The sequence below is a fragment of the Bufo bufo genome, chromosome 6 (genome assembly GCF_905171765.1).
Source record: "Bufo bufo chromosome 6, aBufBuf1.1, whole genome shotgun sequence".
Lineage (NCBI taxonomy): Eukaryota > Metazoa > Chordata > Amphibia > Anura > Bufonidae > Bufo > Bufo bufo.
In genome coordinates, this window is record NC_053394.1 from 21,252,976 (window position 1) to 21,280,955 (window position 27,980).

At 45.5% G+C, this 27,980-nt stretch overlaps 1 protein-coding gene across 9 annotated transcripts in view; it reads left to right on the plus strand.

Annotated features, from left to right (window-relative positions):
• The window catches only part of LOC121006028 (M1-specific T cell receptor beta chain-like), a 961,123-nt gene that overhangs the window by 898,315 nt on the left and 34,828 nt on the right, over positions 1 to 27,980 (plus strand). The window contains exon 4 of one of the 9 annotated variants that reach the window (XM_040438919.1): positions 25,454 to 25,497. The exons of 5 other annotated variants lie outside the window; for them this stretch is intronic. In XM_040438919.1, coding sequence (XP_040294853.1) covers positions 25,454 to 25,497 — 44 coding nt within the window. Of the gene's footprint in view, positions 1 to 24,762; positions 24,808 to 24,974; positions 25,024 to 25,450; positions 25,498 to 27,980 lie in introns of all 9 variants that reach the window. 3 more of the 9 variants (XM_040438916.1, XM_040438918.1, XM_040438917.1) reach the window with 3 other exon arrangements.

The following is a 27,980-nucleotide window of genomic DNA, read 5'->3' on the forward strand; positions in this document are numbered from 1 at the left end:
TGGGAGTTAGCTATTGATGGAGGCTTCTTACTGTAGAGGGAGTGGCTTGGCTTAGCATGTCAGGGGTGTGGCTTATCATATCGGGAGTGTGACTTTCCATGTCAGGGGTGTGGCTTACTGTGTAAAAGGTGTGGTTTACCATATAAGAGGTGTGGCTCATCATGTCAGGGGTGTGCTTATCACATCAGAGGTGTGGCTTAATTTTCAGGGGTGTCGCTTATCATATCAAGTGTGTGGCTTACCATGCCAGGGGTGTGGCCAACTATGTAAGGGGTGTGGTTTACCATGTAAGAGGTGTGACTTGCCACAATGATGGGGAGTACAATATAATTTTTGTCTGCAGGAATTATGCTGTCCTGGAAAAAGAAAATCTGTACGTTGTACGTCTGTATGTATGACCGGCAGGTGTGAAAGAGGTGTATGTGCAGTACGTGTGCGAGGGGTGCACATGTAGCATGTACAGTGCTGTGTGCGGTTGGTATGTGTATGGCCTGCGGCCAGTGTACGAACGGTGTGTAAGGGATTTATGTGTCCATCAAACAGAATGCCATAAAAAGCAGATGAAGCGGTGGACGTACGGTATAATTACATCCTAAGACAAACCGCAAGTTAAAGGGACTGAAAATGTCTGTGTAACGCGGCGCCAAAGGCACATTCGGTCTCCCATCAGCCACAGACCTGCTGCTTAGCTTCGGGAGCGAGGATCTGTGTTCGGCCTCGTTCCCAGGGCAGCTTTGCTAGCTGGGAGGCTCCCTGCCTTGAGCGCCGAGCTGATCACTCGGTGCTCGACTCGTCTGTCTGTCGGTCATGTGACGCTGGCCACGTCACATGACCCTCACTCCCCACTATAAATACAGGCAACCTTCTGGCTACAGGTTGCCTGGGATTTTGGTCCCTTAGGCTGTGTATTATTATTGTTATTTAGCTTACCTTTGGATTTGACCCTTGATCTGCTTCTTGACACCTCTTCTGCCTGCTCCCTGAACCTTGACGCTACCTCTCGGATTTTGACCTCGGCTTGTTTACGGATTTGTCTTTGCCTCTTCTCTTGTACTGACGTGACCTCCCATATTTTGACCTCGGCCCACTCTCGGATCTGTCTCTGTCTCCTCTTTCGTACTGATGTGACCTCCTGGACTGACCCCAGCTAGTTGACCCGCCTCGCCCTTCTGTTTTTGGTGGTACCTTGCTTGTTCCACCTCTCTGTCCGCTCGAGCACTACCTCTCATTGGCTGTCCGCTTCCCTGCTGTCTCTATCTCTCAGCTTGCACTTACTCATGTCAGGGACTGTCGCCCAGTTGCGCCCCGTCACCTAGGGCAGGTTGTGCAAGTAGGCAGGGACAGGGGACCGGATGGCAGCTCAGGGGGTGCACCTCGCTCTATCTTTATACCCGTGACGCTACCCCGTGACAGTCTGATAGACAATGTCGTACCTCTCAACTTTTTGATAGATACTTGTGTGTGAAAGTCCATTTTTCCTGCATATTTATACTTTAATAGTTTTCTTAGCGCACAATATTGCAAAAATTATCTGAATATAGAAATTTCTAAAATTCAAATTACATCAAATAATGAAATAATATACAATCCAGGCTCTAATACAGTACAGAGAGGTACCAGACAAACACTTTCTGCATCAATATTATAAATGTAACAATGCAAATCTATCCCTCAGATTATAGTGAGACATTTCAGGTGCAAAAAACGGACAGAGTGATGCAAAATTGGGACTGTCCCTCCAAAAGAGGCAGACTTGGGAGGTCTGGACAATGTAAATGTCCGATAAATGGGGGTACAACCCCTGGGGTCTGCACTTATTTCCAGAACAGGGACCCTGACACCCTCCTAGTGTGAATATTACTTTTTAAAACTATTTGTAAGATGAAACAATATTCAAGATATTTATCCCCCTCTAGTGGCTGAGGGTTCACATAACACTCACAAACTAATCACACGGCTGTATTTTCGGACCTAAGAGATCAGCACACGTATGACTATCTATCTATCTATCTATCTATCTATCTATCTATCTATCTATCTATCTATCTATCTATCTATCATCTATCTCATATCTGTATAAAGGCAAGTTGCTTACTGTGTAAACAAAAGAGAGAGGGCGCACCATAGGGTAAAAACGTTTGGAAATTCAGATTAAATCCCAATTTGGGAGGCTCACCTTGCAGGGTTGCGCAATTATAGGCACAACGCTAATGTAGGCATGTGGGAGATGATTTAATCCCCAATATGAAGGTTGGTATGCAGCCACGGATGTAGATGTCCTCGGATGAGCGTGCCTAGGCCCACACGGAGGATTAAAATGACAGGAAGAAAAGGAACATCTCTCGGCGCAAGGAACCAACCAGAGGTAGATGGTGAATCTTCAAGAGTTTTATTGCAATCACACAACGCGTTTCGGGGAAAGGGTCCCCTTCATCACCCTTTCCCCGAAACGCGTTGTGTGATTGCAATAAAACTCTTGAAGATTCACCATCTACCTCTGGTTGGTTCCTTGCGCCGAGAGATGTTCCTTTTCTTCCTGTCATCTATCTCATATCTATCTATCTGGCTATCTAATATTTATCTATCTATCTATCTATCTATCTATCTATCTATCTATCTATCTATCTATCATCTATCTCATATCTATCTATCTGGCTATCTAATATTTATCTATCTATCTATCTATCTATCTATCTATCTCCTATCTAGGTATCTATCTATTGCAATATTTACCTATTATCTATCTATCTATCTATCTATCTATCTATCTACCTGTCTATCTATCTATCTCATATCAAATCAAATAAGCTTTATTGGCAGGACTAAATACATTTTAGCATTGCCAAAGCAAGTGGTAAATAATTGGGTAGGGTTGGGGGATGGGGACATATACAGGGTGGGGATATAAGAGTCCATGGTATATCAGGCTCCTCTCAGTCTATGGCAGGCAGTAATTAGAGTTGAGCGGACACCTGGATGTTCGGGTTCGGCAGGTTCGGCCAAACTTGAAAAAAAAATTCTGGTTCGGGACCCGAACTTGACCCCATACCCGAACCCCATTGAGGTCAATAGGGACCCGAACTTTTGAGCACTAAAATGGCTGTAAAAATGTCATGGAAAGAGCTAGAGGAGAAAATGTGCTTAAGAGCATGGCAAATGCTCTGCAACCAAATGTAGATAGGGAAATGAATTAAAAAAACATAAAAGACCTTAAAAAAATAAAAATTAGGAATGATGTATGAGGAAGAGGTTGAGGAGGTGGTGAATGGGTGGATGTGGCGGTGTAGGCTCAAGTGGCGGTCTAGGTGGAAGCGGCGGCGAAGGAGGAATAGGTAGTCAACACAGATGTGTGTTATTTTGCATTTTTACATAGGGGTATCCCCCAAAATATTGGGACATATAAAAAAAAAAAAAAAGGAATAAGTGCACTTGAGTACAAGAATGTATGTTTGATGGTGGTATAAATGTCTATTCTGCACAAGGTACGGACAAGTCTTGTGGGATCCATGCCTGGTTCATTTTAATGAACGTCAGCTTGTCCACATTGGCTGTGGACAGGCGGCTGCGTCTGTCTGTGATGACACCTCCTGCCGTGCTAAATACACGTTCAGAGAGTACACTGGCTGCAGGGCAGGCCAGCACCTCCAAGGCATACAGGGCAAGCTCTGGCCATGTGGGCAATTTGGGGACCCAGAAGTTGAATGGGGCAGAACCATCAGTCAGTACGTGTAGTCGTGTGCACAGGTACTGTTCCACCATGTTGTTCAAATGCTGCCTCCTGCTAACACGCTCCATATCAGCAGTTGGGGCCGGTTGTTGCGGCGAGGAGACAAAGCTTTTCCACATGTCGGCCATGCTAACCCTGCCTTTTCTGAGGTGCTGGCGCTGACACAGCTGCGTTGGCGACCTCTTCCTCCTCCCCTGCCTTCGCCTTGTGCTTCCACGTTCTACCAACGTGCACTTGTACTTGCGCATCTTCCTATCACGCTCCAGTGAGGGAATTAAGGACGGCACATTGTCTTTGTAACGGGGATCCAGCAGGGTGGCCACCCAGTAGTCAGCACACGTTAAAATGTAGGCAACTCTGTAGTCAGGCACTGCAGCATGTAGTCGCTCATGTGTGCCAGGCTGCCCAGAGGTAAGGACAAGCTGTCCTCTCTGGGAGGCGTATCGTCTGTGTCCTCAGTATCCCCCCAGCCACGCACCAGTGATGGGCCCGAGCTGCGTTGGATGCCACCCCGCTGTGAACATGCTTCATCCCCATCCTCCTCCTCCTCCTCCTCATCCTCCTCCTCCTCGTCCTCCAGTAGTGGGCCCTGGCTGGCCAAATTGTACCTGGCCTCTGGTGTTGCAAAAATGCTCTTTCTGTGCCACTTCTTAAAGACTTGCCTGAAAGTGTTAGAGATGACCCCTCTATGTCCTCCTCGTCCTGGGCTACATCCTCTTCCATCCGTGGCTGCTACAGGAGGCAGAGAATGATGCCCTGCGATCCTAGGGGGCGGAAGGACGTGCGCCAAGGAACTGTCCGCCGGGGGCCCAGCCGCCACTACATTCATCCAGTGTGCAGTTAGTGAGATATAGCGTCCCTGGCCGTGCTTACTGGTCCACGTATTTGTGGTTAGGTGGACCTTGCCACAAATGGCGTTGCGCAGTGCACACTTGATTTTATCGGACACTTGCATGTGCAGGGAAGGCACGGCTGTCTTGGAGAAGTAGTGGCGGCTGGGAACCACATACTGCGGGACAGCCATGGCCATCAGCTGTTTGAAGCTGTCTGTGTCCACCAGCCGGAATGACAGCATTTGAAAGGCCAGCAGTTTAGAAATGCTGGCGTTCAGGCCAAGGGCTCGAGGGTGACTCGGGGGGAATTTGCGCTTCCTCTCTAAGGTTTGAGATATTGAGAGCTGAACGCTGCTGTGTGATATAGTGGAGACGCTAGTTGACGGTGGCGGTGGTGGTGGTGTCGGTGGCACACCCTCTGTTTGCTGCTCGGCAGGTGGCAACATTCCTCTCGAGGCGGAAGCCGAGGCAGCAGCGGTAGAGGGAGCAGGGGGAGCCTCAGCGAGTGCCTGGTTTTTAAGGTGTGTACCCCACTGCAGTTCATGCTTTGCATGTAGATGCCTGGTCATGCAGGTTGTGCTGAGGTTCAGAACGTTAATGCCTCGCCTCAGGCTCTGATGGCAGAGCGTGCAAGTCCTCTATGTCCTCCTCGTCCTGGGCTACATCCTCTTCCATCATCGCCCTAAGTGTTTTCTCAAGGAGACATAGAAGTTGTATTGTAACGCTGATAACGGCGTCATCGCCACTGGCCATGTTGGCGGAGTACTCGAAACAGCGCAACAGGGCACACAGGTCTCGCATGGAGGCCCAGTCATTGGTGGTGAAGTGGTGCTGTTCCGCAGTGCGACTGACCCGTGCGTGCTGCAGCTGAAACTCCACTATGGCCGGCTGCTGCTCGCACAGTCTCTCCAGCATGTGCAAGGTGGAGTTCCACCTGGTGGGCACGTTGCAAATGAGGCAGTGAGCGGGAAGGCCGAAGTTAAGCTGTAGAGCAGACAGCCGAGCGGCGGCAGGATGAGGACGCCGGAAGCGCGCACAGACGGCCCGCACTTTACGCAGCAGCTCTGACATGTCAGGGTAGTTGTGAATGAATTTCTGCACCACCAAATTCAGCACATGCGCCAGGCAAACCGGCTAGTCCCAGAGCTGCAACGAGATTACGCCCATTATCGCACACCACCATGCTGGGCTTAAGGCTCACTGGCAGCAACCACTCGTCAGTCTGTTGTTCTATACCCCGCCACAACTCCTGCGCGGTGTGGGGCCTGTCCCCCAAACATATGAGTTTCAGAATGGCCTGCTGACGTTTACCCCTGGCTGTGCTGAAGTTGGTGGTGAAGGTCTGTCGCTGACCGGATGAGGAGGTGGTAGAAGAGGAGGAGGAAGCCGAGTAGGAAGAGGAGGCAACAGGAGGCAAAGAATGATGCCCTGCGATCCTTGGCAGCGGAAGGACGTGCGCCAAACAGCTTTTCGCCTGGGGCCCAGCCGCCACTACATTTACCCAGTGTGCAGTTAGGGAGATATAGCGTCCATGGCCGTGCTTACTGGTCCACATATCTGTGGTTAGGTGGACCTTGCCACAGATGGCGTTGCGCAGTGCACACTTGATTTTATCCGATACTCGGTTGTGCAGGTAGGGCACCGCTCTCCTGGAGAAGTAGTGGCGGCTGGGTACGACGTACTGTGGGACAGCAAGCGACATGAGCTGTTTGAAGCTGTCCGTCTTCACCAGCCTGAATGACAGCATTTCAAAGGCCAGCAGTTTAGAAATGCTAGCATTCAGGGCCAGGGATCGAGGGTGGCTAGGTGGGAATTTACACTTTCTCTCAAAGGTTTGTGAGATGGAGAGCTGAACGCTTCCGTGTGACATGGTGGAGATGCTTGGTGACGGAGGTGGTGTTGTTGGTGGCACATCCTCTGTTTGCTGGGCGGCAGGTGCCAACGTTTCTCCAGAGCTGGAGGAAGAGGCCGAGGCAGCAGCAGAAGAGGGAGCAGAAGGGGCCTGAGCCCTTTCTTGGTTTTGAAGGTGCTTACTCCACTGCAGCCCGTGTCTTGCATGTAGATGCCTTCTCATGCAGGTTGTGCTAAGGTTCAGAACGTTAATGCCTCGCTTCAGGCTCTGATGGCATAGCGTGCAAACCACTCGGATCTTGTCGTCAGCACATTGTGTGAAGAAGTGCCATGCCAGGGAACTCCTTGAAGCTGCCTTTGGTGTGCTCGGTCCCTGGTGACAGTGGCCAGTAGCAGGCGAACTGTTTTGGTGACGGCTGCTCTGCTTTTGCACCCTGCACCCGCTTTTGCTACGCTGTTGGCTCGGTGTCACCACTGCCTCTTCCTCCGAACTTTGAAAGTCAGTGGCACGACCTTCATTCCATGTGGGGTCTAGGACCTCATCGTCCCCTGCATCGTCTCCCACCCAGTCTTCCTCCCTGACCTCCTTTTCGGTCTGCACACTGCAGAAAGACACAGCAGTTGGCACCTGTGTTTCGTCATCATCAGAGACGTGCTGAGGTGGTATTCCCATGTCCTCATCAGGAAACATAAGTGGTTGTGCGTCAGTGCATTCTATGTCTTCCACCCCTGGGGAAGGGCTAGGTGGATGCCCTTGGGAAACCCTGCCAGCAGAGTCTTCAAACAGCATAAGAGACTGCTGCATGACTTGAGGCTCAGACAGGTTCCCCGATATGCACGGGGGTGATGTGACAGACTAATTGACATGGGTTTTAGGCGCCACCTGTGTGCTTTCTGCAGAAGACTGGGTGGGAGATAATGTGAACGTGCTGGATCCACTGTCGGCCACCCAATTGACTAGCGCCTGTACTTGCTCAGGCCTTACCATCCTTAGAACGGCATTAGGCCCGACCAAATATCGCTGTAGATTCTGGCAGCTACTGGGACCTGAGGTAGTAGGTTCAGAAGGACGTGTAGCTGTGGCAGAACGGCCACGTCCGCTCCCTGCCGCGTCCCTTACTAGATGTTTGCCTCATAGTTAGCGTTCACAAAGCAAAGTAAATAGTGGTTAAGTCTGTTAAAAATAATAACCGCCAATAAAAACCCTGATGTAGGGTATTGCACTCATTTTTAATTTTTTTTACTCTATATGACAGCGGTATTTGTAGCCTAAATTTCACAGTAACTTATGCACGTCTAATCCCAGATGTGCAGTATATCAGAGGGTTTTTTCACCCCAGTAACCAAAAAGCCTTATTTCTGGCCTAAATGTGACAGTCACTTATGCACGTCTTATCCCAGATGTGCAGTAAATTAGAGGGTTTTTTCACCCCAGTAACCAAAAAGATGTATTTCTGGCCTAAATGTGACAGTCACTTATGCACGTGTAATCCCAGATGTGCAGTATATTTAGAGGTTTTTTTCACCCCAGTAACCAAAAAGCCGTATTTCTGGCCTAAATTTGACAGTCACTTATGCATGTCTAATCCCAGATGTGCAGTATATATTGGAGGGGTTTTTCACCCCAGTAAGCAAAAAGATGTATTTCTGGCCAAAATGTGACAGTCACTTATGCACGTCTTATCCCAGATGTACAGTATATCAGAGGGGTTTTTCACCCCAGTAACCAAAAAGCCGTATTTCTGGCCTAAATGTGACAGTCACTTATGCACATCTAATCCCAGATGTGCAGTATATTAGAGTGTTTTTTCACCCCAGTAACCAAAAAGCCGTATTTCTGGCCTAAATGTGACAGTCACTTATGCAAGTCTAATCCCAGATGTGCAGTATATTAGAGGTTTTTTATCACCCCAGTAACCAAAAAGCCGTATTTCTGGCCTAAATGTGACAGTCACTTATGCACGTCAAATCCCAGATGTGCAGTATATTAGAGGTTTTTTTCACCCCAGTAACCAAAAAGCTGTTTTTCTGGCCTAAATGTGACAGTCACTTATGCACGTCTAATCCTAGATTTGCACTATATGAAAAAAAGTTTTTTTTTAACCCCATTAAGCAAAAAGCTATATTTCTGGACTTGCAGACTTGCAGATAGCCTGTGCTGGTGCACTATCGTTGCATAAAATGGCTGCCGATTATGTATTAATATCGACAAACTGAAGTAAAAAAAGTTCGTTTTCAGCAGTAGTTGGCTAAGGGCAAGCTTAAAACAATTGTGCACTGCACCCACAAAACACATTTGTTGTAGATCGCTGAGTAAAAAAAGCAGTTCTTGATAAGATTTCTCCCTCATCTCTCCCTCACAGCAGCTGCAGCCTCTCCCTACACTAATCCGAGCAGAGTGACGGGCGGCGCTACGTGACTCCAGCTTAAATAGAGGCTGGGTCACATGCTGCAGTTGGCCAATGGTAGGCATGGCTGTGATGGCCTTTTGGGGCAAGTAGTATGACGCTTGTTGATTGGCTGCTGTGCAGCCTTTCAAAAAACGCCAAGAAAGCGCCGAACACCAAACCCGAACCCAAACTTTTACGTAAATGTTCGGGTTCGGGTCCGAGTGCCGAAAAACCTAAAGTTCGGTACGAGCCCAAACTTTACAGTTTGGTTTCGCTCAACTCTAGCAGTAATATATTGTGCTGCTATGGCCGCTGTGTTCTCCTCTTCCCCCAGAAGTATGGAGAGTCTCTCCTCCTCCTCCATGGATATGAAATCTGGGCAGAGATTAGACAGTCTCCTGAAGTGAGTCTCCCTCACTGCTGAGTATTTGGGGCACCGCAGCAGGAAGTGAGCCTCATCCTCCACGGCCTCCTGGTCACACTGCTGGCACAGTCTGCTCTCCCTCGGCATGTACCTCTGTCGGTGATGCCCGGATTCAATAAGCAGACTGTGGGCGCTCAGTCTGTAGTGGCTCAGCATCTGCCGGTCTCTGGGGTTGGGGAGTTTCTCTCAATATGGGGCCAGTTTGTACTCCCTCTGCAGGCTCTGGTATACTGTCAGCTTCTGGGATGTTCTTATGTCGTTCCTCCAGACGCTAATATACTCCTCTTTGTACTTGTGTATCATCCTCTGGATTTCGCCCTTTGTCAGGCTATATTGGTTGGTGGCTTGGGCAGGCTGGGTTTGGGTGACTTGTTGCAGGGTGCTTTGTTTTCCTGGGGCTTCTTGGTGTAGCAAGGCTTTGTGATGATAGAAGCTGGGACTGCTGCTATGAAGATGGGCTTTGAATGATAGCGCCCTCTTCTGGACAGCAAAGTAGAGTGGGAATCTGCCTAGTTCTGCTCGACAGGTGCTGTTTGAGGTGCTTCTGTGGACCTGGAGAAAGTGTTTGCAGAATTCTAGGTGGAATAGTTCTGTTGGCCCAGAGTCCCACTTTGCCCGGTCTGGGTATATGTCTGGGCCCCAGACTTCGCTGCCATACAGAAGGATCGGGGCGATGATGGTGTCAAGGATTTTAAGCCAGACGGTCACTGGTGCCTTAAGTTGATACATACGCCTTGTGATGGTTTTGCTCGCCTTGTCTTTCAGTGTTTCCATGGCTTTCTTAAAACTCTCTGATTGGCTGATTTCTAGGCCCAGGTCGGTGTAGCTGTCGGTTTCTGAAAGTGGATAGTTGTTTAGCAAGAAGGGAGGATGCCCGGCTGCTTTTCGGTTTCTTTTATGGAATACCATGATGTTGGTTTTCTTTGGATTGATGGGCAGTGCCCACGTGTTACTGAACTTCTCCAGGATTTTCAGGTTATCTTGGAGACCTTTCTCAGTTGGCGATAGTAGCAGAAGATCATCTGCATAAAGGAAAAATGTCACCTATGTGTCATGGAGGGTGAGACCAGGTGCTGTGGAGGACTCCAGAGCTGCCGCCAGCTCATTGATGTAGATGTTAAACAGGGTTAGACTGAGGCTGCAGCCCTGTCTGACTCCTCGGCTCTGCCGGAAATGAGCCGTTCTCCTCCCATTTACCTTCATGCTGACATCGTATGTTTTTCCTCTTATTCCGCTTTCAAGAAGTTTCAGGAATAGGCCGGATGCCACACTGAGTCAAAGGCCTTCTTAAAGTCCACAAAGTAGGCATAGATCTTTCCATGCTTTGTATTGTGGACGTGGCTCTTGATGAGGCTCTGCAGGGTGTAGATGTGGTCTGTGGTGCGGTGGTTTGGTATGAAACCTGCTTGGCTTCTGCTGAGGATGTTGTGCTGGGTGAGGAAGCTGAAGATCCTCTTATTCAGGATACTGCTGAGGAGTTTCCCCAGGTTGCTGCTGACGCATATCCCTCTATAGTTGGCTGTGTCGTACCTGTCTCCCCCCTTGTGTATGGGGGTGATGATGCCGTTGTTCCAGCTCTGGGGGAAGTAGCCGCCACTCAGCACAACATTGTAGAGTTTTACTAATGCGGCTATCTATTATCTATTATCTATCTCATATGTCTATCTATCTATCTATCTAGAGATAAAGAAATCAGCCAGCAGCACTCCAATATTGCAAGGAAATTGTGAATTTATTGACTTTGGGTCAATAAATTCACAATTTCCTTGCAATATTGGAGTGCTGCTGGCTGATTTCTTTATCTCTAGTTTATTGGACCTAGGTGCTGGTCCTCACTGGCCGGACGTGCACCCTACGCTTTTACAGTGTGCTGCTTCCTCGTTTTCCATACTCTATCTATCTATCTATCTATCTATCTATCTATCTATCTATCTATCTATCTACCTGTCTATCTATCTACCTATCTATCTATCTATCTATCTATCTATCTATCTATCTATCTTATATCTATCTATCTATCTCATATCTATCTATCGTCTATCTAATATCTATCTATCTATCTATCTATCTATCTATCTATCTATTATCGATCTCATATGTCTATCTATCTCATATATCTATCTATCTATCTATCTATCTATCTATCTATCTACCTGTCTATCTGTCTATCTATCTATCTCATATCTATCTATCTACCTGTCTATCTGTCTATCTATCTATCTATCTATCTATCTATCTATCTATCTTTCTATCTGTCTACAAATAAACAAAGAATGAACCAGCACCTCCAGGTGGAGCATGTGCAAGCTACCATGGCTATTATATATGTAGAAATAGAAGTAGCACCTTGTAGATTGGTAGATGGGCCGGAGATATTTTTGATCAATAATATGGGCTAAGAGCTTCTACTTTGTCTGATAATAAGTATAGCAGTCCAGCATTTTACCTTCTTTACATGTTCATCGTTTACCTGTGTCTTAGTGCATACAGTGGTGTGCTGCTACTTATAGTTCTACATATCTATCTATTTATAATCTATCTTTATATCTACAGTGGATATAAAAAGTCTACACACCCCTGTTAAAATGTCAGGTTTCTGTGATGTAAAAAAATGAGACAAAGATAAATAATTTCAGAACTTTTTCCACCTTTAATGTGACCTATAAACTGTACAACTCAATTAAAAAACAAACTGAAATCTTTTAGGTAGAGGGAAGAAAAAATATAAAAATAAAATAATATGGTTGCATAAGTGTGCACACCCTTAAACTAATACTTTGTTGAAGCACCTTTCGATTTTATTCCAGCACTCAGTCTTTTTGGGTATGAGTCTATCAGCATGGCACATTTTGACTTGGCAAGATTTGCCCACTCTTCTTTGCAAAAACACTCCAAATCTCTCAGATTGCGAGGGCATCTCCTGGGCACAGCCCTCTTTAGATCACCCCACAGATTTTCAATCGGATTCAGGTCTGGGCTCTGGCTGGGCCATTCCAAAACGTTAACCTTCTTCTGGTGAAGCCTTTCCTTTGTTGATTTGGATGTATGCTTTGGGTCGTTGTCATGTTGAAAGATGAAGTTCCTCTTCATGTTCAGCTTTCTAGCAGAAGCCTGAAGATTTTGTGCCAATATTGACTGGTATTTGGAACTGTTCATAATTCCCTCAAGCTTAACTAAGGCCCCAGTTCCAGCTGGAGAAGAACAGCCCCTTGGCATGATGCTGCCACCACCATGCTTCACTGTGGGGATGGTGTTCTTTTGGTGATGTGCACTGTTGTTTTTGAGCCAAACATCTTGAAGAAAATTTCAGGAAAGACCAACTAGAGCAGCTGAACTTTATTTGGGGTTAATCAGAGGCACTTTACATGATGGCCGGTGTATGCTGACTCCTATTTAACAGGATTTTGAATGTGATTGCTTAATTCTGAACACATCTACATGCCCAGTTATTGCCACTTATGCAACCACATTATTTTAGTTTTTCTTGTTTTTTTCCCTCCACCTAAAAGATTTCTGTTTGTTTTTCAATTGAGTGGTATCATTTATAGGTCACATTAAAGGTGGAAAAAGTTCTGAAATGATTTACCGTATCTTTGTCTCATTTTTTTTACATCACAGAAACATGACATTTTAACAGGGGTGTGTAGACTTTTTATATCCACTGTATCTATCTTTCTCTATGTGATATATTTATAACAAGTTATCATCAATAAGGGTTTAATAGAATTAGGTTTAATATAACTGGTGACAATCCGGCGATCTGTGAGGCTGTGCCGTGTTCCTGTGCTGTGATGGTTTTAAGGCTAATGATAAATTTATGAGAAAGCTGTGGCGGGAGCAACCAAAGCCACCGGGAGATTCGTGTAAATTCTTACAGACCTCCTACAGGTTATCTCTGGGCTCCTGCTGAATGCAGATGAATGAGAACAAAGTCACCGGGTGAAGACAGTGCACACCTTATATACTGGACACATATCCACATAGGAGTGAGGGTCTTCATCTCTCTCTGTAGGAGTTCTCTCGTACAGAGCCCTGGGGTAGACATGGAGTAACCTCTCCAGTATTATATTTTTACATATAAAGATAACTCTCCAGCAATATTCCAGCAGTGCTCTTTACTATATCATAGCTCTGTTACATCCATATATTCACATCCTTTCATTATAGGCACTTATGTCATGTAGTCACCAGCCTGACAACCCCTCGGGAACCTGCTCTCCTGTATAGACAGATTTTCAGTCTCCCCTGTGCAGCTGACTTCCTGCAAACTGCAGGATTGTCTCATCCCCTATCAAAATCCTTCTGGCATTGCCAAAATTCCTCCCTTCCCCAGCCAGATGCACAGACCTTGTTCCTCTAGATGTCTCCCCAGGTTTAGAGCTCTGCAGAAGATATCATTTACACTCTATCTAGGGGACCTGGAGAGTAATTATATAATAAGTCCCTACAATGAAGGAGTTGTAAAGGCTCCTTCACACACTGTAATATCTGGGAGTGCTGTGTGCAGGATCTCCAGTATATTTCTAAGAGATGCAGCTTCAGACAGATCTCTCTTGTCGGGATTTTTTTGTCATGAGATGACCAGCTTTTGAAAAAAACGATATGATTTCCCAATATTGTGCCACAATCTGTCCGTTCCATATGTGCTGCGTAAATATTTCCAGTCCGGATTTTGTTAGGTTGTTGCAAAATTATTAGGAGGATTAGTAGCAGTGACGATGTAAAGGGCATCTGTAGGGACACTGTAAACTCCAAATATCGAACATGGCTCATGTGTTCTTACATAGGAAAGAGAAAATAAGGTTCCTGACAACTTAAAAAAAAAAATGTGGAAAGAAGGAGGCAGCACAAACTGTGGTTGCACACTTGAAAGGAAAGTGGCCAAAAATCTTGTCCATGATAGAGTCTTGGGAGACATTTCTTTATTCAACCTTCAGTCCTCTCATGTAAAAGGGTTTCTCCATAGGATATTCCATAAAGTCTGCCCATGCCTGGGGACAACAATTATGTCAAGAACAGTGGTCTCTCAATCTCTTTCCTAACAGAATAGATGGCCACAGTCTCTCAATCCATTCTGTTAGATGGGTAGAGCCTACAGTAGCTCATGCACAACCATCTCTGCAATCATTCTCCATCTGGTAGAAGGATCCCAACACCATATGTATCTAAGGGAAAGCTGAGATCTTTCAAGCAGCATTTCATGCAATAGAGTCAAACATTGCTTAAAGGGATTATCCCATGATTAATGTAAAAAAATGAACATCCAATATCATATAGTACATGGCAGTCTCTTTATAACCAACTTAGAACCAGCCCTGTACCTCACATGGATCCAGAAATTTCCCCATCTACTTCTTTCTGCTGCAGTTGGTGGCAGTTGGAGGATCTAACTGAGCATGTGTGACCATCTCAGTGTGCAGGTCAGAGAAATTAGAAAAAGAGCAAACAGCAGGTGGCGCTATATGGTTAGATTTCATTGAATAACTCAGTGACTATACTAAAGTTTTTATTACATGCAATTAAGTAAGTATCCAGGTGCGGGTTTGAAAAATGTAGAACATTTTTCATGGGACAAACCCTTTTAATATGGAAAAACTGGAAGAGGAACAAGATGTCAAGTAACATTAAGCTGTGTGTTAGGTGGGTCTGCTTTCTGGTCCCAGTTGATAGTTATTGTAGATGATCAGCAGCTGTGGAACTTTAAAGGGGTTATCCAATAGTATAAATATCCCTCCCCGCCACAATGCCCGGACCCTTCCTATAGACAATACTTACCCGGTCAATGGAACCTGCGTCCTTCGAAAACACAGCACAGCCGCCACTGCATCTTCCCGTCGCGTGGATTAAAACGTGACGGGGGGAGCAGCCAATAGCTACCCGCGATGCAGGGGAGATGCAGCAGCAGTTGTGCAGTGATCCGGAGGCACGCAGCTGCCACCGACCGGGTAAGTATCGTCTATAGGAGGGGCATTGTGGGGGGGGGAGTATTTTTACTATTGGATAAACCCTTTAAGGGATCTGTTCACACTGTTATCATGGTTTGCATTTATAACTGAAGCTGTGACACTCTCCTGGATCTTACAGACTTATAACCATGGGTGCACCTAGCCTTTCTGTTTCCTGAGGTGAAAATTGAAAAAGTGCCCCCCTCCCATACCAAATTCTCAACCTAACCCCTTCCCTGCTAACATTATGTATATCACTACAGAACATACGGGGTAATACAGCGCCACATACCTTTTACATCCAGTGACGTCTCTTTGATGTAGATGTTCTCTTTCCTCATCTTCTCCTTTCAGACCTTCAGACCAGGACACCATTTCTCTGCAGTTTGACAAAAACCTTAATTTACTACTTTTCCATCATCCTCCCATCTTCTGGACAAATCATCCTACCACCCCCAATACTGTGCCGCGGTGCTCCCCAATACTATACTGCAGAAACAGATAAAACCCCTGATAATAGTAGTACCACACAGATAGTGCCCTTCAATAATTATTGGCACGCAGTGCCCTAAAATAACTGTGCCCAGCAAATAGTGCCCCTGACACTAATAGTGTCATAACGTCCCCCAAAAATAATTGTGGTAAGCTGATACTGTGCCAGGGTGCCCCCACAATAATAGTGCTCCCAAAAGTCCCACCAATAGGAATAATTATCTGCTAGAGCACAAATGGTAGTAATAGTGCTCCTACAGGGCCCCCAACATGTCCCTACTGTGCCCCAGAAGTAATAATGCTTCCATAGTGCCCATACTAGTAATCATGTTCTCCCTAGACCGTCAGTTGTAATAAAGCCCACCATAATGCCCTCCAGTAGTAATAATTCTCCTTATAATGTGCCAGTGCAAGAAATACCCCCTTTTAATGCCCCCAGTTGAGCTAATGTCCCCATAGTGCCCCCATAATGTGCCAGTTTAAAATACCCCTATATAGTGCCCCCAGTGAATGCCCCCATAGTGCTCCTCTCCCCCCTTCCTCCTAGTGCCCCCCATAATGTACCAGTATAAAAAGCCCCTTTATAGTGCCCCAGTAGATGCCTTCAATGTCCCCCATAATTTGCAAGTATAAAATACCCCTTCTTAGTGCCCACCCGTAGATGACCCCATAGTACTCCTCTCCCCCCTTCCCAATAGTACCCCCCAAAATGTGTCCCAGTATAAAATGCCCCTATACAAAGCCCCCCATATCAAATACACCGTCTTTGTGCCCCCATAGTGTTCCTCTCCCTCTTCCTCTATAGTGCCCCCATATAAAATACCCCTTCTTTGTGGCCTCAGTAGATGCCCCTATAGTGCCCCCAATAATGTGCCAGTAAGAAATGCCCCCACAGATGCCCCCATAGATGCCCCCCCAATCATGTGCCGGTAAGAAGTGCCCCCCAATCATGTGCCAGTAAGAAGTGCCCCCACAGTGCCCCCATAGCGCTCCTCTCCTGTATTGTACCATATAAAAAAATAAACACATATACTTACTTCCATCAGGCTGGCAGCGAGGCGATGCAAGTCTCTTCCGGCCTGTGTCCCGCGCTGTACGGCTCAGGCGGCGCAATGACATCATCGCTCCGCCTGCACCTCGCCTAATTGCCAGTGCAGCCCTGCTTGTAATGTGGTCTGTCGAGGTTCTGTCAATGTTTCTGCCATGCACCAATATGTGTGCTCCCTTACGCCCGGCTGGCCAAGTCAGAAGAAAAGAGAGGAAGACACTGCGCAAGTGTGGCCACCGCTGCGGTGTCGCTGCTGTGGCCATAACCTATGACAAGATGTAAACACAGCTAAGGCCTCTTTCACACTTGCGTTGTTGGGATCCGGCATGCACTTCCGTTGCCGGAGGTGCCTGCCGGATCCGTAACAACGCAAGTGTACTGAAAGCATTTGAAGACGGAACCGTCTTCCAAATGCTTTCAGTGTTACTATGGCACCCAGGACGCTATTAAAGTCCTGATTGCCATAGTAGGAGCGGGGAGCGGGGGAGCGGTATACTTACAGTCCGTGCGGCTCCCGGGGCGCTCCAGAATGACGTCAGAGCGCCCCATGCGCATGGATGACGTGATCCATGTGATCACGTGATCCATGCGCTTGGGGCGCCCTGACGTCACTCTGGAGCGCCCGGGGAGCCGCACGGACGGTAAGTATGCCGCTCCCCCGCTCCCCGCTACACTTACCATGGCTGTCAGGACTTTAGCGTCCCGGCAGCCATGGTAACCACTCTGAAAAAGCTAAATGTCGGCTCCGGCAATGCGCCGAAACGACGTTTAGCTTAAGGCCGGATCCGGATCAATGCCTTTCAATGGGCATTAATCCCGGATCCGGCCTTGCGGCAAGTCTTCAGGATTTTTGGCCGGAGCAAAAAGCGCAGCATGCTGCGGTATTTTCTCCGGCCAAAAAACGTTCCGGTCCGGAACTGAAGACATCCTGATGCATCCTGAACGGATTACTCTCCATTCAGAATGCATTAGGATAATCCTAGAGCCCCGACGACGGAACTCTATGCCGGAAGACAATAACGCAGGTGTGAAAGAGCCCTAAGGGAAAATAACAAGTAGAAGAAGAAATTGATAATTACATGAATAGGGTAAGTTGAATATTTTGGTATAAGGAACGCAATGAATGGAACTTCTCAACCCCTTTAAGCACTGCCCAACAATATAAAAAAACACAACTTGAAATGTATCCGATGTCAGCATTCTGGGTAATAGAGGTTAGTTAGTTTCTTTTAAAAGCAGAATTGAAACATATGACACAAAAAAGAAAATCAGGTGGGTCTCTGGGCTTGGATTGGCTGAGTGTGTTCTTGGTGTGACCTGGTTTAAGGTGTCATAAAACAAGGCGACTCAGAAAGCTTCACAGAAGTGTAAATACTCGTACATGCATGATGGTGTGGTCTCCAGATGTTGGGCCAAGAACACTTTTAGTGTTTATGGAGGAACTTTTTTATATTTTGTTTTTTTCTCTCTTTTTTTTTTGCTACCTAATTTCCATAAATGTTTTTGACATTGGCCAATTTGTATCAGTCACTCACCTTAGATGAGATTCTTATTATAAACTTTTTCCCCATTTCCTCTTTCTCTGGTTATGAAAAGAGATCAAAGATTAACTTAAAGATAGAAACCGATGAGAATTTCTGAAAGTCGTTAATTGACAAACCACAATCAACAGCTCCTTCTGTTGACTTCCAAGGCGAGTGCTACCAAGATTTGTCATAGAAGTTTGCAGATGGGAGCAGAATTTTCTCTTTTTGTATGAGGTTGTAACATTGTGGGGACAGGGGGCACTGTGATACAAACTGACGAGAAGCCTTTACAAAAACCCTCTAGGGAATTTATCATTGTAGGGTAGAAAGCTTGTACCTGATATCATAAAGCCAGCCATGCAGCAAGGGATCTGCCAACATCTTGAGATATTTCTTTACCCCTTACACGGTGGAAGAGTCACTCAGCAAGGATTGCTCACCTGTAAAGAGATCCCCCCACATTTTTCCTGATTTTCCTACACAAGAATTAATTTTTGATTGGATTATTTAGGAGAGAATAAAAGAAAAGGGGATTAAGGGATAGGAATGGGCAGGATGGTAAAATTTAAAGACTAAAATCATTGACTTAAGGGAAGTGGTAAATCGTCTTTATCCGGCCAGGACTACATATAGACGTGAAGCCATGCATGTAGGACATTAGAATATTGGCCAACATACAACCCCCTGACAGTGGGGTAAAAAGAACCAATCAAACTTGTAGCTATATCAAATATATAGACCATGTAGGCCCTATTACATGGGAGATTATTGTTAAGATGACAAAACGCTGGCCGCCCGGCAGGCCAGCACCTCCAAGGCATAAAAGGCTAGCTCTGGCCACGTGGACAATTTGGAGACCCAGAAGTTGAATGGGGCCGAACCATCAGTCAGTATGTGGAGGGGTGTGCACACGTACTGTTCCACCATGTTAGTGAAATGTTGCCTCCTGCTAACACGTTCCGTATCAGGTGGTGGTGCAGTTAGCTGTGGCGTGTTGACAAAACTTTTCCACATCTCTGCCATGCTAACCCTGCCCTCAGAGGAGCTGGCCGTGACACAGCTGCGTTGGCGACCTCTTGCTCCTCCTCTGCCTTCGCCTTGGGCTTCCACTTGTTCCCCTGTGACATTTGGGAATGCTCTCAGTAGCGCATCTACCAATGTGTGCTTGTACTCGCGCATCTTCCTATCACGCTCCAGTGCAGGAAGTAAGGTGGGCACATTGTCTTTGTACCGGGGATCCAGCAGGGTGGCAACCCAGTAGTCCGCACACGTTAAAATGTGGGCAACTCTGCTGTCGTTGCGCAGGCACTGCAGCATGTAGTCGCTCATGTGTGCCAGGCTGCCCAGAGGTAAGGACAAGCTGTCCTCTGTGGGAGGCGTATTGTCATCGTCCTGCGTTTCCCCCCAGCCACGCACCAGTGATGGGCCCGAGCTGCGTTGGGTGCCACCCCGCTGTGAACATGCTTCATCCTCATCCTCCTCCACCTCCTCCTCATCCTCGTCCTCCAGTAGTGGGCCGTGGTTGGCCACATTTGTACCTGGCCTCTGCTGTTGCAAAAAACCTCCCTCTGAGTCACTTCGAAGAGACTGGCCTGAAAGTGCTAAAAATTACCCCTCTTCCTCCTCCTCCTCCTCTAGGGCCACCTCCTCTTCCATCATCGCCCTAAGTGTTTTCTCAAGGAGACATAGAAGTGGTATTGTAACGCTGATAACGGCGTCATCGCCACTGGCCATGTTGGTGGAGTACTCAAAACAGCGCAACAGGGCACACAGGTCTCACATGGAGGCCCAGTCATTGGTGGTGAAGTGGTGCTGTTCCTCAGTGCGACTGACCCGTGCGCGCTGCAGCTGAAACTCCACTATGGCCTGCTGCTGCTCGCACAGTCTGTCCAGCATGTGCAAGGTGGAGTTCCACCTGGTGGGCACGTCGCATATGAGGCGGTGAGCGGGAAGGCCGAAGTTACGCTGTAGCGCAGACAGGTGAGCAGCGGCAGGATGTGAACGCCGGAAGCGCGAACAGACGGCCCGCACTTTATGCAGCAGCTCTGACATGTCGGGGTAGTTGTGAATGAACTTCTGCACCACCAAATTCAGCACATGCCCCAGGCAAGGGATGTGCGTCAAACCGGCTAGTCCCAGAGCTGCAACGAGATTTCGCCCATTATCGCACACCACCAGGCCGGGCTTGAGGCTCACCGACAGCAACCACTCGTCGGTCTGTTGTTCTATACCCCGCCACAACTCCTGTGCGGTGTGGGGCCTGTCCCCCAAACATATGAGTTTCAGAATGGCCTGCTGACGTTTACCCCGGTCTGTGCTGAAGTTGGTGGTGATGGTGTGTGGCTGACTGGATGAGCAGGTGGAAGAAGAGGAGGAGGAAGCCGAGTAGGAGGAGGAGGCAACAGGAGGCATAGAATGTTGCCCTGCGTTACTTGGCGGCAGAAGGACGTGCGCCAAACAGCTCTTCGTCTGGGGCCCAGCCGCCACTACATTTACCCAGTGTGCAGTTAGGGAGATATAGCGTCCCTGGCCGTGCTTACTGGTCCACGTATCTGTGGTTAGGTGGACCTTGCCACAGATGGCGTTGCGCAGTGTACACTTGATTTTATCGGATACTTGGTTGTGCAGGGAAGGCACAGCTCTCTTGGAGAAGTAGTGGCGGCTGGGAACAACATACTGTGGGACAGCAAGCGACATGAGCTGTTTGAAGCTGTGTGTGTCCACCAGCCTAAATGACAGCATTGCTGGGCGGCAGGTGCCAACGTTCCTCCAGAGGCAGAGGAAGAGGCCGAGGCGGCAGCAGCAGAAGAGGTTGCAGGGGGAGCCTGAGTGAGTTCCTTGTTTTTAAGGTGTTTACTCCACTGCAGTTCATTCTTTGCATGCAGGTGCCTGGTCATGCAGGTTGTGCTAAGGTTCAGAACGTTAATGCCTCGCTTCAGGCTCTGATGGCACAGCGTGCAAACCACTCGGGTCTTGTCGTCAGCACATTGTTTGAAGAAGTGCCATGCCAGGGAACTCCTTGAAGCTGCCTTTGGGGTGCTCGGTCCCAGATGGCAGTGGCCAGTAGCAGACGGAGTCTCTTGGCGGCAGGTGTTCTGCTTTTGCCCACTGCTCCCACTTTTGATACGCTGTTGGCTCGGTCTCACCACTGCCTCTTCCTCCGAACTGTGAAAGTCAGTGGCACGACCTTCATTCCATGTGGGGTCTAGGACCTCATCGTCCCCTGCATCGTCTTCCACCCAGTCTTTCTCCCTGACCTCCTGTTCAGTCTGCACACTGCAGAAAGACGCAGCAGTTGGCACCTGTGTTTCGTCATCATCAGAGACGTGCTGAGGTGGTATTCCCATGTCCTCATCATCAGGAAACATAAGTGGTTGTGCGTTAGTGCATTCTATCTCTTCCACCCCTGGGGAAGGTCTAGGTGGATGCCCTTGGGAAACCCTGGCAGCAGAGTCTTCAAACAGCATAAGAGACTGCTGCATAACGAGGCTCAGACAGTTTCCCTGATATGCATGGGGGTGATGTGACAGACTGATGGGCTTGGTTTTCATGCGCCATCTGTGCGCTTTCTGCAGAAGACTGGGTGGGAGATAATGTGAACGTGTTGGATCCACTGTCGGCCACCCAATTGACTAATGCCTGTACCTGTTCAGGCCTTACCATCCTTAGAACGGCATTGGGCCCCACCAAATATCGCTGTAAATTCTGGTGGCTACTGGGACCTGAGGTAGTTGGTTCACTAGGACGTGTGGCTGTGGCAGAACGGCACCAGAGGGTCCACTAACACCACCACGACCATGTCCGCGTCCCTTACTAGATGTTTTCCTCATTGTTACCGTTCACCACAATAAGAAAAAAATTATTTGGCCCAATGTATTGAATTCAAATTCAGGCCTTTTTTTACAGGCACCTAACACTATCTATTTAGGTACCGTATTACACTAATACAGGCACAGCAGTAACGACAGATTTAGCTGAATATAAATTGTAGCCCTAGTATTTAGGCGCTGGATGACAGGTATTCCTTTTACGGACAGAATTAGACTTGGAAATGCACGGTAGCGTGTAAAGTTATTGAGGATGACCCTATCCGCACCTTCAATCTAATATACCCTTTTATGGATAGATTTAACCTTGGCCTGATAGAGCAGAAACCACTGATTTAGGGAATTGCTAAGTTGGGAATTGTATTCAACCCAGAACAAAAACTGTGCTTCGGCAGATAGCAGACAGTATTACAATTGGCTAGCCACAGCTGAAACACCAGATTTAGGGTACTGCTATTTTGGCAATTGTATTTTTACCCCTCAATAAAATAGCAAGCACAGCCAAGCCCCTGATGTAGGATATAGCAAAAAAAACAAAAACACTATTGATGGTTAAAAATGGACTTGGTCGCAGCTTGTGCTGGCGCACCACAAGACACAAAATGGCCGCCGATCACCCCAGAAAAAAGTGACTGAAAAATGCTTTGGGCAGCCTTAAAACAGTGAGCAATTGAATAGCAGAGGTTGTATGATACACAGCTGTATATCGATCACTTCAGTAAATAAATCCCTGCCTAATCTCGCCCTAACAGCAGCAGCTGCATCCTCTCCCTACACTGATCAGGGCAGAGTGACGTGCGGCGCTACGTGACTCCAGCTTAAATAGAGGCTGGGTCACATGCTGCACTGGCCAATCAAAGCCATGCAAATAGTAGGCATGGCTGTGATGGCCTCTTGGGGCAAGTAGTATGACGCTTGTTGATTGGCTGCTTTGCGGCCTTTCAAAAAGCGCCAAGAAAGCGCCGAACACCGAACCCGAACCTGGACTTTTTTTCGGGTTCGGGTCTGTGTCACGGACACCCAAAAATTCGGTACGAACCCGAACTATATAGTTCGGGTTCGCTTATCCTTAGTAGTAAGTGATTGGCTCCAAGGTAAACTCCAAATAGAGTTCTTATTGAAATTCATTATTGTATCAGAGGCCTCTGCTGACCTCAGGAGACTGGTTTAGTGGTGGGCAGTTTTTCCCCCAGAGAAAGATAACAGAATGTAATGTAAAACATGGAAAGTAGCAGGTCAGCCATTCACATAACCGTTCTATTCATCTTTAGTGAATCTCCTCCAATACATCTTCATAGAGGAGAAGACATGAGTAACATCAGATAAAAATGATTAGAGACAAGAAAACAATGAAAGGCCTGAGCATACAAGAAGTAACAAAGAGATAATAAAAAGTGTGAATGCTGGTAAGATATATGAATAATTCTGATGTTAAATTTGAACGTGCAGGAAGTGAGAAACTCAGATACAGTAGAATAAGGGAGGCCGAAAGAGAAAAAGACATTCTGATATCTAAGATCAAAGGAGATGTTCAGAGGCAATGAGAGATAGAGGAGGAGGTGCTATACTGAGAGCAGAGGGGGAAGGAGACACCTGAAATGTGCAACCTCAAGGATTAAAAGAGCATATTTCTTTGAGTTTATATTTTACATTATCAGACAACACATTCAGTTGGAGTTCCATGGTACAAATGGTTCCTTATATGAGTAGATAGACATTGGATTAACAGACATTCTACTTAGTGATGCTTTTGCTCATAGAAATGGAGCTGCTCTTCTTTTTGGAAAAGGGACAACACTAATTGTGTTGGGTAAGTCTCACCCCAACTTGAATTTTATGGACTATTTGTACAACTATATTGCAACGTTTAGGCTTCATTTCGATGGTTAAAACATGTTAGTGCATAGGTTCATTCAAAGGTAGTCAGAGGGGATAACTTGTATACCCTGTTGACTATTCAGTTCTTGAATTAGCCATCAATCCTGTGTAACTATCAAGCGTATTTCGGAGAAGGGACGGTCCTCTCAGTTTTAGGTCAGTATTTTTGTGTTTTGCATTATACTCCCAAATGTACAATATTTTAAATCATGAAATGAAAAATTTGTTGGCTGTGAATCTTTGTGATATTTAAGAGACATTGGTTGACCTTCATCTAGCAGAATAAACTGTTGTAAATGTTTATGGAGATGGTAACATAGATTCAGCAGTTTTGATATTCCTATTGAACCTAGTGATTCACATTTTGGAAGGCCAAGGAGAATGGAACTTTCTCTAAAGAGTATTGATATTCATTATGAGATATCAAGGAAATTTAAAAAGACATAAAAATAGAGGATTTCCGCAATGTCCTGATTTATTATTTTTTCAGATACTGTCCATCTAACTTGTGGCTGGTGCCCCAAATGGGCATTCTCGTAATATATTCAGAAAAAGATAACCCTTCAGATCAGTCATTAGAATGCTTCCCCAACTGTCCATTGTGTTTTCAAGCCAACAACTAGATCAATGGCATAAATACTTTTCCATGTTGAAGTTTGATATCCATAAAGATCCCCAATGCTATTGATTTAAATGGATTGATATTCATGTATACCTACATATATGTAGTTAAAAATGTTCACTTGGAGGACTATGTCAAATCAGGGCCACCAAAACTTAGGAAGAGCAGGTTTAAGCAGGGGGCTTTGCCTATGTGACAAACACCATTGCCTACTTCGGGGGAGGAACAGTTCTTAGTATTTTGGGTAAGTTTTGATGGTCCATCTACAGTCAGATGTAGTTTTTATACAGCCATGATGGGCTGTGAATGCCCAGAAGCTGGAATTTGGAGGTGGAACAGCCCTTTCTGTGCTAGGTAAGGACCATGTTGTAGCTCTTATGGTAAGTTTTCAAAGAGGGTCGAGTCTCTGTGACAACCTCTGCTGCTTACTTTGGAGAAGGAACCGTAGTCAGTGTTTTAGGTGAGTTTTGACAGCCTCAAAAAGGTTGTTTATTAATCTATATCCGGGTATACTTTTCATAAAGCCATTCTGGGCTGTGAATACCGAGAAGCCAGAATTTGGAGCAGGAACTGTAGTCAGTATTTTAGGTAAGTTTTGAAAATGTTTGTGCACAACCTAGAACATTCTGACATTCATAATGGTCTCTAAATATCTAGAAGTTGGGATAGGAGCAGACTTAGAGTACCATGTATGTCACACTTAAGGTAGGTTTTCAGAGAGGGTCATGCCTCTGTGACAAACTCTGCTGCTTACTTTGGAGCAGGAACTGCAATCAGCGTCTTGGGTAAGTTTTTATGGTCCATGTGATCTCAATATAATCTAGTTTGGTGTAAATGTTGATGGTATCTAAAATGGAAGTTTTTAGACAGACCTAATGAGCTGTGAGCAATCAAAAGCAAGAATTTGGACCTGGAACTGTCCTTTCTGTGTTGGGTAAGATGACTGAGAGAGACACGTGGCTTTAACATTAATAATCCATTATAATCAGATAAGTATATTGGATACATTAAAGGAGATATTTTTGCGGATAGTGAAGCAGACTGTGACGTACAACTGTGAAGAGTCATAGACTAGATAATATTGGTTATATAAAATAGCTGAAGAGTCATTAAGGTTTCTATAGAGTCTTTTAATTCTATATGATACCCCAAACTCCCCTAAAAAATGTTGCAAAATTTTTTTTTGGACAACATCACAGTGTTGGTCACATATGCAGGTCTCCGATTGTATCATAAAGCTACGATAGATGTATAGTGTGATTTGTCAAAATGTTGCTAACTGCAAAGGCAATGGTCAAGGTTTTTAAGCAATGAGGTTGTGCTTTGATAACAACATATAATATTTTGGAGCCAGGAGCCATCTAATTCAACCAGGTAAGTGTAATAGAGTGAATTACCATGAATTACACCTATAACATTTTCCTCACATTTTTGTATTCAAATTCTGTAGGTCATTTGTCCTGAATATAGAAAGATACAATAAAATTATCTTAGTCGTTGAGATTATTGAGACTTTTTGACAGTATTTTTGCATATAAACACCAGTTTAAAGTCTGCACTGTGCATTAAAGAGGAATTCTATATAAGTCATTGGGAATTTTATATTTTGTAGCATAAATGGCGTAAGATTTAGTAAAGACAGTCATGAATGTAGATAGAGAATTTGGGCTTTGGCAGGGTATCGTAGCTATTAGTGGATAAGTAACCAAAATCTTTTGTAATACGTATATAGCTGAAATGAGTTGGATCTTGGTATGGTGATAGTGATAACCATAGCAAAGAACTATTCACTAAGTCTATATAAAGTGTCAACCTAACATGTATGGCAAGGCGCATTAAGTCCAATGTCCATTAGATGAGTCATAGTACAGTAGTAAGATACCAATCCCATTTGTTCATTTTAATTATCACTAATCCTTTCCCAATTTTAAGCAAAAGTGGCATGCATAACAGTGAAAAACTTCTTTCACTGATAAAAAGCTATATATTGAATGACCATGGCATTTTTTTCCTCTGTACTGTTATCTGTGTTTAATTTTCCAAAAAAAATTGATATCTATGGAACAAATGTGTCCACAGAGCCTAGAATTAGTAGTTTATGTTCACTGTAAAGAAAATAGAAATAAAATACTTCCTTAGTGGACCAACAAGCCTAATCCAGATTTGGTGATAGCTCTTCTCAACGTGTTCCTATGACGCTCAATATTTTGGTGGAGGAACCTTGCTGCATGTAATGGGTAAGTCACTGCATAGCTTCTAAATATTGACTCTAAGGATTCTGCTTATCTAGGTTTTAACAGTTTTTTGGTGGCCTGATTAAGAAAATTGTCTTTTGAGTCAAAATTAGTCATCGGTTTGAAGTAGTTTGGTGATTTTTGTGGTTCACAATTGTCAATATCATCATAATGCAGTTCAATATATATCTGACAAAACTTCCATTTTTGCCAGGCATCACTGTTGAATAAGTTTGTTGGATAGCATTAGAAAAATGGTATTAAGGTGATTAATAGATTCGGCTGATTTCTGGGTTGGTTCAAATTAATGAAGATAAATATTAAGCTATAATCCAGCCATATTTTAATTTCCAAGTGGTAGAGTGAAGAACCGCACTCAAATCAAATGTCTCTGGTGCCAGTCAAGGACTGCGAACAGTCAGTAAATATAAAATGAAAATTGCGGCACTCAGATTCTGGATTATTGCATACAAAACTTTTTATTTTTTTTATTTACTTTGTTTAGTGTAGCCCCCAGAAAACTGTAAAGAAAATGTGCTTCAAAATATGTGCTGTTGTAGGTCTGTAAAAACCAAGAGAATCATAATTCCAACGTCTTGTCTACAAATGATGAATGCTGGATGTGAGGTTGAAAATATATACATACAAGGAGTAGAATGTGGCCAGTATTAGCATTTCAAAGCCTTCCAGTCTGTGCGCCTGGGAGGAAGCTAGTGGGTTTAATACAGTATTAGGTGGCTGTGAATGCAGCTGACAGACAGTATTTTGGCCATGGGACCACTTTGTTTTGTTTCATTCAATCTCTTCTTATATTCGAATCAGGTCTATGAATGGAGTTTTTTTTAGGGCTGCATTAGCTGTTATGTGTTTAATGGCATCTTGTATGAATAGATTTTAAGCCCATTTATGAAAGAAAGGATTTGGACTTAAGTTGCAAATTTGCATCAGCATAGTAAATATTCAGTAAGGTTCCTCAAACTTCTCAATCTTAAAATCAATTAAATTTGACCATCATCTAGTCTTACTTTGTAATATTGGTGTGTCCATAATCTGAGATCCCATAGATGGCTGGAAGAGTCCATGTCCATACAGCATAATATCTGCATGTCCTAGAGTTCAATAGACTTAGCTTATCTATGGTGGAACTGGTCCACAAGAGAGCCAATATTCTATACAATGTCCA